Source organism: Platalea leucorodia (genome assembly GCF_965183815.1).
Source record: "Platalea leucorodia genome assembly, chromosome: 6".
In the NCBI taxonomy this organism is placed as follows: domain Eukaryota; kingdom Metazoa; phylum Chordata; class Aves; order Pelecaniformes; family Threskiornithidae; genus Platalea; species Platalea leucorodia.
The window spans coordinates 79,967,888-79,983,320 of NC_138828.1; the positions used below are offsets into that span (position 1 = coordinate 79,967,888).

At 49.3% G+C, this 15,433-nt stretch overlaps 1 protein-coding gene across 4 annotated transcripts in view; it reads right to left on the reverse strand.

The window, feature by feature from the left end:
• Window positions 1–9,501: 9,501 nt before the first annotated feature.
• POLR1A (RNA polymerase I subunit A) overlaps window positions 9,502–15,433 on the reverse strand; it is a 41,818-nt gene continuing 35,886 nt past the window's right edge. For 3 of the 4 annotated variants that reach the window (XR_014228525.1, XR_014228526.1, XR_014228527.1), the window contains 2 exons: window positions 11,731–15,255; window positions 9,502–10,496 (listed from right to left, as the gene is read on the reverse strand). Coding sequence is in view for 1 of the 4 variants with exons in the window: in XM_082315369.1 (XP_082171495.1) it covers window positions 15,155–15,255 (101 nt within the window). In the remaining 3 variants the exon portion in view is untranslated. Of the gene's footprint in view, window positions 10,497–11,175; window positions 15,256–15,433 lie in introns of those variants that run through there. The other variant, XM_082315369.1, reaches the window with a different exon arrangement.

Consider the following 15,433-nt stretch of genomic DNA (forward strand, 5'->3'; position numbering starts at 1 on the left):
GAGATGGGTTTGGGCTGGCTCTGATCACCCCCCTGCTCATCACGGTGGGGTTTAGTGGAGTGAAATCCTGCCTGAAGCATACCTGAAAGATTTTATTGAATAATATATATAAATATATATATATAAAAATAACTATTCTATATATTATATGCATTAAAAAGTTAACGCAGCTGCTTGTGTCGGGATCCAGCCTGGCAGCGGGACGGTGGGAGGGGACAGCCCTGTCTAAAGGCACTTTCCTCCCCTCCATCCCCCCGCTGAGCACCACCCATGGCAGGCACTAACTTAGCAGTAGCATTTGAGCCCTGCATTAAGCCAGTATCAAATCCTCATCATTTCTTGGGTTTTTTTTTTTTTTAAAAGCTTGGTTTCATCTTCAAAAACAGCTTCTGTGAGCTCCCAGCCCAGCGTGTTTTAGGTCTAGGAGGTGATTTCAGCCAGCTCTGACGAAGGGGTGGAAAGGCTTGGGTTTTGGTGGGCTTTAATTCATGAAAAGCAGCTAGGGCTAAATGAGCAGCAGGTGAGTCAGCTGCACACCTGCGCTACCCTCAGCATGTGTTGACTTGCAGCCCCGAAGAAGGAGAGAGGCACCATTGGGGGTGATGCCTGGGTCACGGGTAGCGTGCCAAGAGGTGGTGGGAAGGACGGGGATGCAGCCAGAAACATTTCAAGGTGGAGACTAGGGAAGGCACAGAGATACCAGGGATGAGGGACATGGGGAAGGCAGGGCATCTCAGCTGGGGTCCTCCAGCCCTTGCTCTCCCCTCTCTGGCCAATGCTATGCAGAACAGTGGCAGAGCTGTGTTGACCACCATCCCTCTTGGATATTTCCAAAGTAAATCCCATGTATTGTTTTTTCCCAGACAGTAAAACCTCACCTCAGGGTCTGTTTTTTTTGTTCCAGCAATTAATTATTTACTCTCTCACCTCATGCTGGGGTCCAAAGGTCTGGCCACCTCTGAGAGCCGGCTGGACCCAGCACCCACCCAGCAAGTGCAAGGGAGGGTGGAGAGGGTGGACATTGACTCCTGACTCCGATGGGGTACTCCAGAGCTTGAGTCTCAGGGCTGTGCCAGCATTTGCCATTCAAATCTACACCAGCAGATTTTCCAAGCAGGGAAATAAAAAGCCGTACCTGGGAAAGGCACCTTCCTGGGAGCTCCCACCAAGCCGTAAGGGTGGTGGACAGGGCAGGGGTGGCCTGGGAAGGCAACGGGTAGCAGAACGTCTTGGTCAACACTCTCAGCAGGAGGTTGGTGGTCATGAAAGTGGCCTAGGACACGGTCTAGCTCTGATACAGCCCTGGCTACAGTCCAGCTTGATGGTTTGATCTTTTTTTTTTTGAAGGCCTATGGTATCTCAGGAATAGATTTCCATCTTCCCATTGAAAGAAATCCACTGAAACCCAAATCATTAATTCATTCCTTCCATTCATTCATCTCTATCTTTTTCCAGCTTCCAAGCTCTTTACTACTAAATAAATGAAGTGTTTCCTTATTTTTAGTCTTAGTGATCCCAGATATTCATAATCTGAGGCTACCCAATACGATAAGATTTCTTAAAAGTAACACATTTGGAGTTTCCTTTTTTTTCTGCCTTTAATGATCTGAGTTCATATGTTGAAGTACTTAACAGTAACCGTCACAGTAAGAAACTTCCTCTTTCAAAAAGAAAAACAAATATTTTCAAGGAATCAGACCTCTGAGAGAAACTACCCATCACCACAGAACATAAACCCATGACAGTTATCACCACTGCAGCTTTTTAAAAGCGGGAAACTGTCGCAGCTGGAAAATCAAACACGGACCCTGTGCAGATTTAGAAAATTTCAGTTCCTTCGCTGTCCAGGCTTTTGGGGCTGGCTGTGATTTCACAGGGCTGCCTCCGCCGCACGGATCCCCTCGGCGAAGGAAACGGCCTGTTCAGAGCTGATGGGATTGTGGAATTGCTCCGTTGGTGGGTAACGCCACACAGCCTCACATCTGTATCCAAGTTTTCCCTAGGGTAATCGAAGGGGTGCTGGAAATACGCACTGGTTCACACTTGAGCATAGCATATTCCCGATATAAAACCCCAAACCCCCCAAAATCTTGTTTCTGGATGACCTCCAGCCATCAATCTTGACATCTGCAGTGTGCAACCATCCCCAAGCCCCTCAGGTGGAGGATGAGGAGCGGTACTGGGGCTGCCCACAACCACCCATCTCCTTACACGCCTCTGAACAAAGAGCAGTCAGCGGGCGCTGAGCTGCTGACTCAGGGCACAGGACCAGGCCACGGCTCGGCAGAGGCTTGGGGACCCATGCCGTGCCACACAGGAGCTCCCCAGGGCCATCCTACCACAGCACACCCACCGACAGCATCCATGTTGTTCCCTACACCAGGAGAAACCTTGTCCACATCAGCCCTGAAGGAGCTTCTCAACGCGTGCCACCATCTCAGCGAATCATCTGCTGGACCCCGCTCCCCAAAATACCCCAGCAGAGAAGGAAACAAAAAGGTGAATGGGGAGATTTTAGCACTGCTGGACGTCAAACAGCAAATACTCTGATTCCCATTGCGTTTCAAACGCGACTCGACACTTGCATGCCCACGCAGGAGGCGATGCCACCATGCCCAGGGCATGTCCAGCTGAAAAACCTTGAAAACCCTTTCACTAAGCCACGTGCAAAAGCCTCAAGACGATTTGGGCTCATGGTAGTGGTTGGTCCTATTCATCAGAAAATGCCTGGACTCGGAGGACGCCGCTGCTTCTCCTAATAGCGAGAGGCTCCTGAGCTGGCGTGAGAGCAGGAGCAAAACCTCTGCAAAAGTCACAGGGGAGGAAAAAAAAGCCCTGGGTTAGGGAAGACCGTGCCCTACGGATCGATGGGGAGGGGGATGAATTTGCTGGCAGTGATCTAGCAGAGCATGTGGGATCTATCTCAGGGATCTCCTAGGTTCATACGGGGAAAGCTTGTTCCTGGGGACATGTTTACGGTGTCCCCATGCTCATGGTCTGCATCAGAGGACACCCAGGAAAGCATGAGCTGTATGCAGCAGCCTGGCTCCAAATCATCACCCAAGTCCTATAAACGACCCCAAAATAAGTGCTCCTGGGGTTTGGTTTCTGGAGGTAGGCACTTTCTGCTGTGGGGTTTTCCACACCGTACAGGAGTCATCAGCTAAAGCTGAGAAAAAATAGAGAAGTCATTGAAGCCAGCGTCTTGCAAGGCGACGCTAAGTCAAGCTTTCAGTGATGCAGCGATGGGCACGGATAGGGCTGGTGGGTCTGCTGGGAACCTCATAGTGACTGATGAGACCTAAAAATATTCCCCTGGTCCTCTCCCTCAGGGGCTTGGTTGCTTCCTGGGTGTTTTGCCTTTTGAAAGGTTTCGTGTGAGGAGTAATTGCCTGGAAAACACTAACGAGACCAAGCGTAATTGAAGCCTGGGAATTGAGTTAAACCTCTTCAGTGCCTCATCGCACCTCTCTCTCCTGGAAGGGAGATGGAAACTGCATTCGGGTGGACTGCTTGCTTCCCAAACACCCTGTTTTTCTCGTCAGAGCAGAGCAGAAGATGATCACAGTCTGCAGGATACTAACATACACAGTGCCAAAAAAAATGCCCGAGTCCTCCACCACGCTCCCAAGGTTTGCAGAAATAGCATCGCGCATCCTGGAGGCTTTCTGAGCTGACCCAAAATTGAATGGCAAATGCAAGCAGCAAAGAGGCAGGAGGACCCCAAGCTCTGGGTCCTCCTTGGATCCATTCTCTTGCGGGTCTGGATGTTTTTTGATGATTCCCTGTGGACAGAAGGTAGGAAAGTGGACTGGGAACCCTCATGCTAAAAGCACGGGCTGTGCTTACAGCTGGCTAAAGAGCCTTTGTGCTAGGAAATGTTCTCTCTTCCTTGGACCAGCACAGCAGAGGACTCATGCATGATGAAAACAGAAATGCTTATGGTCTCTTCTGTCTTTAATACGACAATATAACAAGTACAGTTTGGACAGGCTGCTTCCTAACCATAATTCTTGTCACGCTGAGCAAAAAAAATGACTGTGGTTTGCAGGGTGCTAAAACAAGGGCTGACTCAGAAGCGCCAGCAAGCTCTGCACGGGGCTTTCAGAATGAACCAAAATAGCATCGCGTATCTTCGAGGTGATCGGAATTGAAGCAGAAACAGACAGCAAATGCAGTCAGGAAAGGGGTTTATGAGCCTTTATTTAGAGCGGTGGCTGCTGCTGGCAAATCTCACAGGGTGCTGCAAAGTGCCTGTATTAAAGGAGTATCAGCTGCCTCACCGATGAGCCCCCCCGTGCATGGAGGAGTGATGTGATTTGTCCGAGATCATGAGACATCTGCATTTGAGCTGGGAACAGAGCCCAGATCTTGTGAGCGTTAAAAACATTTGCTTTAACCACGCAGCTTTTCCCTTTGGCTTAGTGGAAGCTTTGAGTTGCTCCAGCTTCATTGCATTAAATCAACCTGTAACAAGACCAAAGTGGCACAGGTTGCCCAGGGAGGTGGGAGATGCCCCATCCCTGCAAACCTTCAAGGCCAGGCTGGATGGGGCTCTGAGCAACCTGATCTGGTTGAAGATGTCCCTGCTCATTGCAGGGGGGTCGGACTAGATGGCCTTTAAAGGTCCCCTCCAACCCAAACCATGCTATGGAAGCGAAGGCTGAGATGCTCTGCCCTGACCTGATGCTACAGCACTGCCGAGGTGATGCCAGGTCTTCAGCTAACCAGGAGCAGCCACTAAATAACGCAGCAAGAAAAACAGTGACATTTCTGCTACCGAGCGGGAAAAAAAGACAACGCAAACCATAGCACGAGAACGCCCACGAGGGCTTACAGCTGCCCACAGCATTGCCCCTGTGCCGGGCAGCACAGCTGGATGCTGCAGATGCTGTTGCATTTTCAGGTCGTGCACCAAGGTCGGTAACGGCTGGCTGGCTGGCAGGTAGCTGCATCGCTGCAAAGATGCAGAGTTAAGGTGGCATTTTCTTCCCCCGTGCACATAAGGGTCAACTGCCGACGTGTTTTTCTGACATAGTGGAAAAAGCCTGGCAGCGACACAGTAACCTTCACCCCACATTAAAGATATTAAAACCAGGAGGCTTGGCTTTAATGGGCATGACAGGACTTCACTGGGCCCTTCCCCTTCTCTCTCCCCTTGGTACTGCTTAACTGGCTCTGTTTATCCAGGACTTCTCAGCCTGTTGCCCCAAACAGCCCCTGCAAATACACTCTTTGACAGATACCCATCTAAATTCAGACCAGTTTCAATCATACCAGGTCTGACAACTCTTTTTTTAAGCCGCCTGAGGTTTCGCTAGGAAGCCGGAGATGTGCCCTAGAGCTGATGCTTTGTGTTTGTCAGGCGCACGTAGGATGCGGTGACTCTCAGACGCTTCCGACTCCGGGAAGGAAAAGACACGCTGGGAGCGCTTTCCACCCCTCCATGTTCCCCAAACCCTCGCTCATCCGAGATGGTCGCTGAGTAAATACGGAGGCGATGGTTCAAATGAGGCATTAGCAAGAGGCGGGTGCCTGGGGTGGGTGTTTGGCTCTAGCACGGGATTTCTGACCGACCCTGACAAAGATGTTTTGTATCGGTTTGCCAGGAGGGACTCACAGTCTTGAGAAAGGCAAGCTGTTATTTTTCAAAGCGACTCGAGCCCTAGGAGCGTATGCCCATCAGGAGTTTTCCTTATTTAATTGTAGATGGATGTTTTTCAAATGGTTTACCAGGCAGTGAATAAACCCCCTCTTAGCCACAAGACTCCCCTACTATTTTAAACAGCATTTAGAAAATAATTTAACATCTAAAATCACTTCAAAAATTGTGGGTATCTTAACTTCCCTAAGCCGAAGCTCAGATGAAATCTTACGGTTGACTGCAAATGAAATGTTGGATTTGTTACAGCAGGAAAAGAACCCAACCTCTCTCAGATTGATGCATCACGCTCCGGGGTTTGTTTGGGTGGTTTTTGGTGACTCAGTGAGGTAAAGAGGTGAAAAGGCAAAGTCAAACCGACTCTTCAGGACTGCATTCCTCATCTCGACGGTTCCGCTTTCTCATCCATAAAACCTTATTTTAAAGGATCACTTCTTCTTGCATACACGATGCAGTACTCGGGAGTCCAAGTCCTGTTGCACAGCCCTTTCACTGTGGTGAAGAAAGCTTAGCTTCTTTGGCACAACTCAGCTTTTCCAGGAAGAAAACTCAATCCCATTTTAAATATTTCCTTTAAAAAATACCCACAAATCCCAGGAGGAGAAAACTTTTGCCTCGCATGGCTTTGTAGGACCGCGTGGAATGAAGTCCCAGCTGATGACTTAAATTCACAGTCAGGGAGGCCCTGGGAAACACAGATCCCTGGGCTGTAATGTTGGGACTGAGCTGCGACGGATGAATCCCAGCCTGGCTTTACGCTCCGCGGCCTGACCAGGTGGACGCACCGTCGGTCATACGCTCTCCGTGCTGGTCTCCCATCCCACCCCCAAAATGAACCAGCAGAGGCTCATTCCCTTAAATAGTGTCCTGGTTTCAGCTGGGATAGTTAATTTTCTTCCTAGTAGCTGGGAGAGTGCTGTGTTTTGGATTTAGGATGAGAATAATGTTGATAACACACTGATGTTTTGGTTGTTGCTAAGTGGTGCTTACACAGAGTCAAGGACTCTCCAGCTTCCCCTGCTCTGCCGGGCGCACAAGAAGCTGGGAGGGGGCCCAGCCGGGGGGGCTGGCCCAGACTGGCCCAAGGGCTGTGCCGTACCGTATGGCGTCATGCCCAGTATAGAAACTGGGGGAAGAAGAAGGAAGGGGGGGACATTGGGCGTGATGGCGTTTGTCTTCCCGCATAACCATTACGCGTGATGGAGCCCTGCTTTCCTGGGGATGGCTGAGCGCCTGCCTGCCCATGGGAAGCAGTGAAGGAATTCCTTGCTTTGCTTTGCTTGCATGCGCGGCTTTTGCTTCAATCATTAAACTGTTCTTATCTCAACCCACGAGTTTTCTGACTTTCACCCTTCCAATTCTCTCCCCCATCCCACTGGGGTGGGGGGAGTGAGCCAGCGGCTGGGTGGTGCTTAGTTGCTGGCCGGGGTTAAACCACGACAACAGCTGAGAGTGGAAGGAGTCAGGGATGACAGATGCTGGCAGAAAAGAGAAAAAAAAAAACAAAACAACCAAAAACCCCAAACCCAATTCATTTCAGTTCCTTGAATTTGAAGCAAGGGAATTCCCCCGGACAGAAGGTAGAAGCAGCTGGTGTCAGCTCTGGCTTTTGTAACCGTCCTGCAGCCAAGAATCAGAGAATTGTTAAGGTTGGAAAGGACCTCCGAGATCGAGTCCAACTTGTTAACCTCACTGCCTGGTCCACCTCTAAACCACGTCCCCAAGCACCACATCCACACGTTTGAATTCTTCCAGGGACCGTGACTGCACCGCTTCCCTGGGCAGCCTGTGCCAGTGCCTGACCACTCTCTCTGTTAAGAAATTTTTCCTAATATCCCACCTAAATCTCCCTGGCGCAGCTTGAGGCCGTTTCCTCTCATCCTATCACTCGTTACTTGGCAGAAGAGACCGACCCCCACCTCGCTACAGCCTCCTTTCAGGCCGTTGTAGAGAGCGATGAGGGCTCCCCTCAGCCTCCTCTTCTCCAGGCTGAGCACCCCCAGTTCCCTCAGCTGCTCCTCACAAGACTTGTGCTCCAGACCCTTCACCAGCTTTGTTGCCCTTCTTTGGCCACGCTCCAGCACCTCGATGTCCTTCTTGTAGTGAGGGGCCCAACACTGAACACAGGATTTGAGGTGCGGCCTCACCAGTGCCAAGTACGGGGGACGATCACCTCCCTGGTCCTGCTGGCCACGCTGTTTCCGATACAAAGAAGGGCTGGTTTCAGTACCGACGGAGCGACAGACATCGCGGGCAGGGGAGGCATTTGGGCACGCCCCGCCACTGCACGAGGGGAAGGAGCAGCAACCCGCGCCCGGCCTCCCTGGCACGACACCCCCCTCCCCGTAGCACCAGCCCCACCAGCAACTTGGACACGTCAACGTTAACCACGGGGAAGACGAGCAGCAACCCCATCGTGGGCTTTTGGAAAGGATGATCACCACCAAGCGAGGGGGAGGCTCTTGGGAAACCTGGGTGCTGGGGATGGGGACGGGGCTAGGCCTGGCTTTGCTGGAGCTTCAGCTGCAAGAGCTGTTTGTGCAAGCTGAAGCAATGCCTACGAAACCTCTGCAAGTGAAGGGTAAAGCTGAGAGCCTGCAAAAACACTGCCTGGGATGGAGTTGGCTTCAAGGGGCCAAAACAGACTTGAAACCGCTCAGCGGCAAAGATTTGGGTCAAGGAAACCCCATGGGTCAAGGTAAAAGGGGTAGATCCTGCCCGTGCTCCCACCACGAGCTTTGTGTCACCCAGCTGCTGCTGGCCTGTTGAGCTGGAGCACGTGCGTGGGCATCAGCTCCGTCTCCGATGAAGGAAGATGAGCTGGTAGCGACCTGGCTGCACCAGAGATACCGGGGCAGACCCGCAGCCTGCGGGCGGGATGCATCAGCACCCCAACAGAGCTGTTTCTCTCCTGCCCAGAGCCCTGGCCCGGCCCCAAAACATGAGACAAAGCACAAGAGCTGCTGCCTGAGCTTCAGTAACTGTAAAACTAAGTAACCTTGTCCCCAGCGCTGATGTTTGCGCAAAGAGGGGATGAAAGAGGCAGTCCCTGCTGCTGCCCCTCACTTGGCACCAGCCTGGGCCCAGCCTCAAACTCCTGCCCAGCCTGAGCTTGGTAAGAGCAGCGATTCAGACTCTGCTGTCTTTCCACTTTTGTAAAAATTCAGTTCTGTAGCTTTATTCAAAATTAAAGAAGATCCATTAAGTCGCAGCTGATTCCCGTGGGAGGCCAAGGGCACTGCCCTGGACTGCAGCATTATTTATATTCACAAGGCTATTGGGTCTAAAACACATCTCAAATTCTGCATCTTCCAGAAATAAGCCAGGCTCCCAGGCAGAGGAAATACGGTATAACAGAAAGCAGAACAACCCTGTATTGAAGTGTTTTACAGAGCATTGATTTGTTGCCAAGGTACAGCCCTGGGATTTTGTTGTACTGTCAGCATACGATTTGCTCTACTTGCCCTTTTGGTTTTAATGTCCCATTAATAATGCATCTTTGTATTTATTGCAGTTTGCGTTAATGTTCCACTGTTACTTCTTGAGCACTTGTTATTCTCTCTGTAGTGCCAGGCAAGGCTCCAAAACCCAAACAGCAGCAGCAGTGTTACTACAGACCAAGCCGCAGCCCCACCAGATTCAAGGCAGCCCCACCGAGGGGGATCATTTATCTTCCCGGAGCTGGCAGAGCGTGCGGGACCCAGGAAAACGGGAACAGCTCTACATCCTCTCTGGCTCCGTAATCAGACCTAAACTTTGTCAGGGCAATTTGGACAGTCAGCTCTTTCGAGGGATCTAAGCCAGAAAACTGTAAAACATCATTAAGGAGCAGCTTGCTTAATCCCGGCTCTACGGCACCTGCTGTAACAGGAGGGGGAACGGGCTGTCGGGCTCAGCTCAGCGGCGCAGGCCTCCGTGGAGGATGCCCTACCGCTGCCTCCCTTGATCAACCTTGCATTCCTGAAAACCGTGGCTGTGCTGCCCCTTGGCCCTGCAGCCAGCGGAGCTCTGCAGGCACCTTCATTTCTCACCCCACGGCGCTCTGAGCAGCCCATTACACCCCAGTACACCTCCAGCTCGGCATCCAGCCTTGGGCGTTGCACTACCGGTGCCCACCTCCCACTGGGAGCATCCTCAGGCCTCACCAAAGCCGTACCGCACTGCGGAGCGAATCAGACACGATACCGAAAGGCAACGTTGAAGGAGCTGGGCGGTTGCCTCACCTGGGGGTTACAGTGCTCATCCGAAACGCAGGGCTTCATAACCCTCTTTTGCCTGAGGGACTTACAACCCCTGTCTTGCACATCACAGGAAAATGCCTTAAATCCTGGAAAAGAGATAGTTGCAATCCTGTTCTGAGGCAGGATTTCTCTCCGCCTTTCTGGATGAGGCTGCACAAACACTAGGACAAAGGTTTCTGTGGTCTTCCAAGAAAGCCCTACTTTCTCCTGCCTTCCCCTGGGAATGGAGCTGACGTCCTCCCTCCCTTATCCCTACAAACAGCACATTACTCCCAGCAGCAGCAAGGAGTTGCAGAGCAGGAAAAGTGGAGTTTCCCTGTCCGGGGCTGGTGGTCAGGACACTCGGGGTGGGTTTGAAGCCCCTCAGGGCACTGCAGAGCCCAAAGCAGGTCTCCTGCGTCCCCAGTGGCTGCCCTCAACACCAGGCTCACGGGCACGATGGGGCACAGTTCACCTCCTCTTCCCTGGCCGTACTTTCAAAGAAGTCACATTTGCTCTCTTCTAGTTATATTGTTGTTCTGTACTTACCTATGAAACAAAACTCGGGGGTCTTCAGGGTGAAGCATCATCTCTGCTGCTCAGTGTGCGACAAACTGGAAGGAAAAGCAGGGACTGAAGATGCAGTTCCCTGCTGCCTGAGCGAGCAGGTTGCCATGCGGCAAGCTGGGGCAAGCAGATCTCATCCTCACCTACTGCGCAGTGCTCGCCTGTAGACCCCAGCCTTCACCTCCACCCCAAAGATAAAGATTGCCGTGTTCAACACTGAAACCTTCAAAATGCTTTTTGCATCTCAACGCTTATGGGCGATGTTCACCTGTCTGACCTACTCCCGGAGAAGACAAAGGCTTTGCTTTGGCTTGATCCGCTTGCAGCCAGCCAGACGCGGTCACCACAATCTGACCTTGTGTGAAGTGTCCCTGAGGTGCCACATGCCCTCCTGCTTGCCAAACTCCTCAGGAGATGAGGTGGCTTCCAGATTTCAGCCACTTAGTGGCTAGGTTCAAGTGGTTTGTCCAGAAAGGGTCCGAATGATGAAAGATTTTTTCGAGCCGTGTTGTTGCCACTGCTTGGTTACTGGCCTACACAAGCAGAACGACCTGGGAACCAAGGATCTGCTAAAACAAACTTTTCTGCTCCCTGTCTTCTAATATTTAGTTTTGCTTTTGAGATGAAAGAAGCACCAATTCCTATCTGTGTCCCTTCTCACTGCCTGACTTAGGATTTTTTTTAGAGTTTACTGTCAAGAACAAGCCTTCTATTACGATTTATTAAGCTCAAACGTAGCTCACTTTCCAAGTGCTGTGCAAATACAAGCTGATTCACCGTTACCACCGTACTGAAAAGATTTGTTGTCCCTATCTTACAGGTAACAAATCTGGATCGGCCAGTGGGTGTTTTGTACCGTACAAGCAGGATAAAACCCACAACATATGCCCTGCTTGCCAAAGTACGCGTGACGAGAAGACGAGGATCACTGCCTCCCTTTCTGGCTGCGTAACTCTAAGTTCCTTCTATTACAGCTTTAAAAAAGCCTCTTCCCCCAGCTTTCACACCTGCATCTGCTAAGCAGCGTGTTCTGGAGTGCACTTTCAGTCAGCCTTATAACCTTTAGCTTTCCAGACAGATCGTTTGCTATTATTAACGGAGGTAACACATAGAAAGCAAGCAATTTTGGAAGCGACCTTTCCTCCCCTCATTCCTCCCACGTTTTCGCAGGGTACTTTGGTGCCCTACAGCGCAGCAGATAGTTAAGAGAAGGGATGGTTCCCAGGGAAGAAGCATGAAGAGCGTGGCCAATGCCAGCACTGCATCCGACTTCTAACTTACCTACAAATGGAAATGCAGCATACATGCACAAACCAGAGGAAATCACCGCAAGGTCTGACCGTTTAGTATTAGTTTTGCATTATTTTTTATAATTGTCCAAGTCATGACGTCAAAGATATTTGACAGAAGACTTGTAAATAGCGTTGCATTCAAAGTGACTCTGCAGAAAAGTCAAAAATAGCGTGAAGAGGTCTCAGTGCCAGCTGACACGTTTCTTCGCTGCTTCTTACCAGTCGAGCTTGGTCTGCCACCAGAGAGAACCAGGTTTCCTCAGCAGCAGCAGCAAAAAAAAAATCACTCTGAATTCTGATTCAGAGCAGTAAGAGACTTACTTGGAGAAAAAAGAAAAAAGAAGTCCCAGTTATGAATTCCCATCTTATTTAAGTATTTGCAAAGCTCCACTCTCACGCTCCAAAGGGGCTTTCTAGCCCATTTTTCTGGCCTTTCAATCATGATCTCCTCCCCTCTATAAATCATATCTACTGCCAGCTCGCTGGGGTCCTTTATGCCAAAAGTGACTCCATTTGTCTGTTTTTCATAATTACAAAGCAGCAAGAGCCCCATCCGTTATTGGAGCCTTCTCCCAGGCTGTGTCTGGTGGTAGATAGCTCCCGCTTCCTCCAAAAGTACCGTACAGCGACAGCAATCGGTGCAAGGAGCAAGAAAGAAACTTTAGAACATAGAAGATCTAGCTGCATAGAGGTACATGTTGCGTGAAAAGAAACAGGAGTTTGCTGGCCACAGGAAGCAGGACGTTCCTTCTACATCCATTTTCTGCACGCACGTGAATTTTAAGCAAACCGAAGCCAAAATACGAACTGCTCTCCAGCCCTGAAGACACGGACTCTCATCTGAGGTCCTGCCATGCTCTCTCCCCTATCGCTTTTGTCTATGAACAGGAACAGCCACCTACTTCCTTTTCCTAAGCAGATGTTAGGCTAAGATCTGAATTGTAATGTTAGGGGCTTTCCTACAGTGCCAGTTCTTTCAGTACAGATCAGAATCGTTTTTTGGATACTGGTTTGCACCTAAATTTTAAAGGCAACTCCAAACCGAGAGCAGAAGTTGGCTCATCCTGCATTTTTCCAAATGGCTCTATTTCAAGAATCATCAGTATTAGATAACCTGGGAGCAGAACTGACTAACCACCTACTGAATTCACCATTTCCTGCACAGCCGATGCTGCAAAGAGCAAGAAATTTGACACACGCAATGTGGTGTAAAGCAAAGTCACTTCTGTATGTTTTCAGAAAACGAGACTACGTAATATTTATAGGCACTTCACTGCCCTGCTCATTTAGCATCCACCCTCCTCGTTCCCCTACAGCACGCTGGCTGACCGCTGCCCCGCCACCACACAGGCCTACTTCTCACCCGTGAAGAAGCAGGCAAGCCTGCCGGAAGGATTGCTACAGGCAACGCTGGCCTCAGGCGCTTCAGGCAGCAACAGAAAAGCAAGCTGGTGTCTAGAAAAGGACATCCTCAAGTTGCTCAGGAGGCGCTCTCTCTTCTCAGCTGCAGCACAACACAATTTCACATACGTACATTTCAAATAGACAGAATTTGTGCTTGGATATATTATGCCAAAGTCTAAGGCTAACAAGTTTTCCTGTATTTCATGGCTCCGTAACTGTGAGGGCAATTCATTACTATGACACAATCAAAGCGACCTCACAGAAAAGTCATGGGAACACTTGGGTGAATGAGTTATTTAGGCCAAACTCTTTAGAGAACTAAGGGATGCCGCATCTTCACACAGAAAATGTGGCATAGATGCTCTTCACTGCAGGACTGTGAAAACGTCTTGGGGATCTTTCTCAGCAAATGGTCTGTAACAGTATAGACTGTAGCCTGAAATTAAAAGTCTTTTTGTTACCACATTTGTTCTTTCCCATCTAAGCGTTTCCAAACCTGTATCCAACTAATTCTTTCCCGGTTGTTCACAGAATGACATGTTTTTGAGAAATATATAGCAGGTGCTAAGACTGGAGAAAGACACAAGGAAATCTTTTACGAAGATTTGCAAAGTGAAACTGGAGAGCTACCGGCCTAATGCATTTGTTAAGCTTCGGTGCAATGTGCAGTACATTTGACACAGCTTTAAGGGGCTGAGGCAGGATGGAGTCTATCAGGATACTCCACTGAGCCTTTTTCACAATCCCAGCATCTCCCACTACCTGATCTGATCCCCGTTAGCGCAGCTCCGCTGGAAGCAGGAGCCCCTCAGCTGGCGAAGTGAGCTCTGGCGATTTTCCACTAGCTTAGTACCACTGAGAATGATCGGGGCTGAAATCTCTTCAAAAACTTGCCTAGATGGTAGTGAGCACACTCCAAAGAATTTTAACTACTTGCGCACATTGCATTCTGAGTAAAATAAAATGAATAAACAAGAAATTCTGATTTCTGTAGAGCAGCTAACAGCTCTCGGCTATGCGATTTTTAACAGACATGCATGGCTGCGTGACAAAATTCCCTTGGTAGCACATCCACGTAATAGGGCATTCAGAATATTTCTTTGCAATGTCCTTTATTAAATATCCTCTTTGATACAGAATATTTAAGAAAAAATAGTTTAAAAACTCTGTTTTGGTAATTCTTACAGGAGTCTTTTGTGAAGTCACTGTTATAGTGGCTCACGTTGCCATTCAAGGAATAAATCTTTATCAAATGTCAGGTTTCTCACTGCGCAGAGATCTGTTCCATACAAAGAAGCCGTAAGAGTAGGCACTGGAAAATGCCTATAGAAACCATGAAAACTCTGAATTCCGACCTTTGACCAATAAAGAAATTTAACAATTGTGTCACAGACACATAATTCTTAATAAATGAAGTAGCAGAATAGGAAAATGCATCTTCTAAAGCTTATAAAAGTCATGGCAGTGCATGCAAGTACAGCAAAAGAAGAGGATATGCCTCAAGCACAGACACTTCAATACGATGCCGAAGCTTCAGCACAGCGCTGCCCAGCTACACCTGTGAATTCTGAATGCTGTTTCCAATACTGGAAATTCGTCATGTAACAACCGTGTGGCAACTGGCACCACCCCCAGATGGGATTCTGCCCCACAAAAATCAGACAGCGTAAACAGATTCCGCTTTGACTTCTGTCTGCCACAGCTGTTGCAGGGCCTGTTTGAGACCCAGACGGTCTCCTTCATTTTATTATTTTCTGTGTAAACCAATAGTCCCTTTTTTTACATTAGTGAACAGTTAGTAAATGTTTCTTTGGATCAAAGGATAGCTCCTACAGGTGCAGACATTCTCATTAAATAGATTAGGCTCATCAGGTATCCAGATTAAGAAACCTGTTGGCACAGGGAAGATGACTGGGGCCACAGTATGTGCCCTTCTTGCATAGCTGTGGAGCATATGTATCTCTCATGACGAACATTTTAGTCAGAATCCTTAAGTTCTAACCAAAATGCTATGTGAGGGGTTGCTTGAGGTCAAACAAACCAGTCCCTCCTTTCACAACTTTTCCAACCACCAGGCATGCAGAAGGGGATCGCAGTTCATCGTGGGCACCTGTAACAGAATTCAAACAAAATCATGTTAGGACGTTTCCAAAGGTTTCCCAAAGGTCAGTGCTGAGAAGAAAGCATTTCGGTTTACATGCAAGAAGTCATCTGGTTCAGCCCCGCCCCAGTTTCAGAAAGGCACTGCCACCTACTGTTCAGATTGAATTTGTATTTCTGAGAGCAGG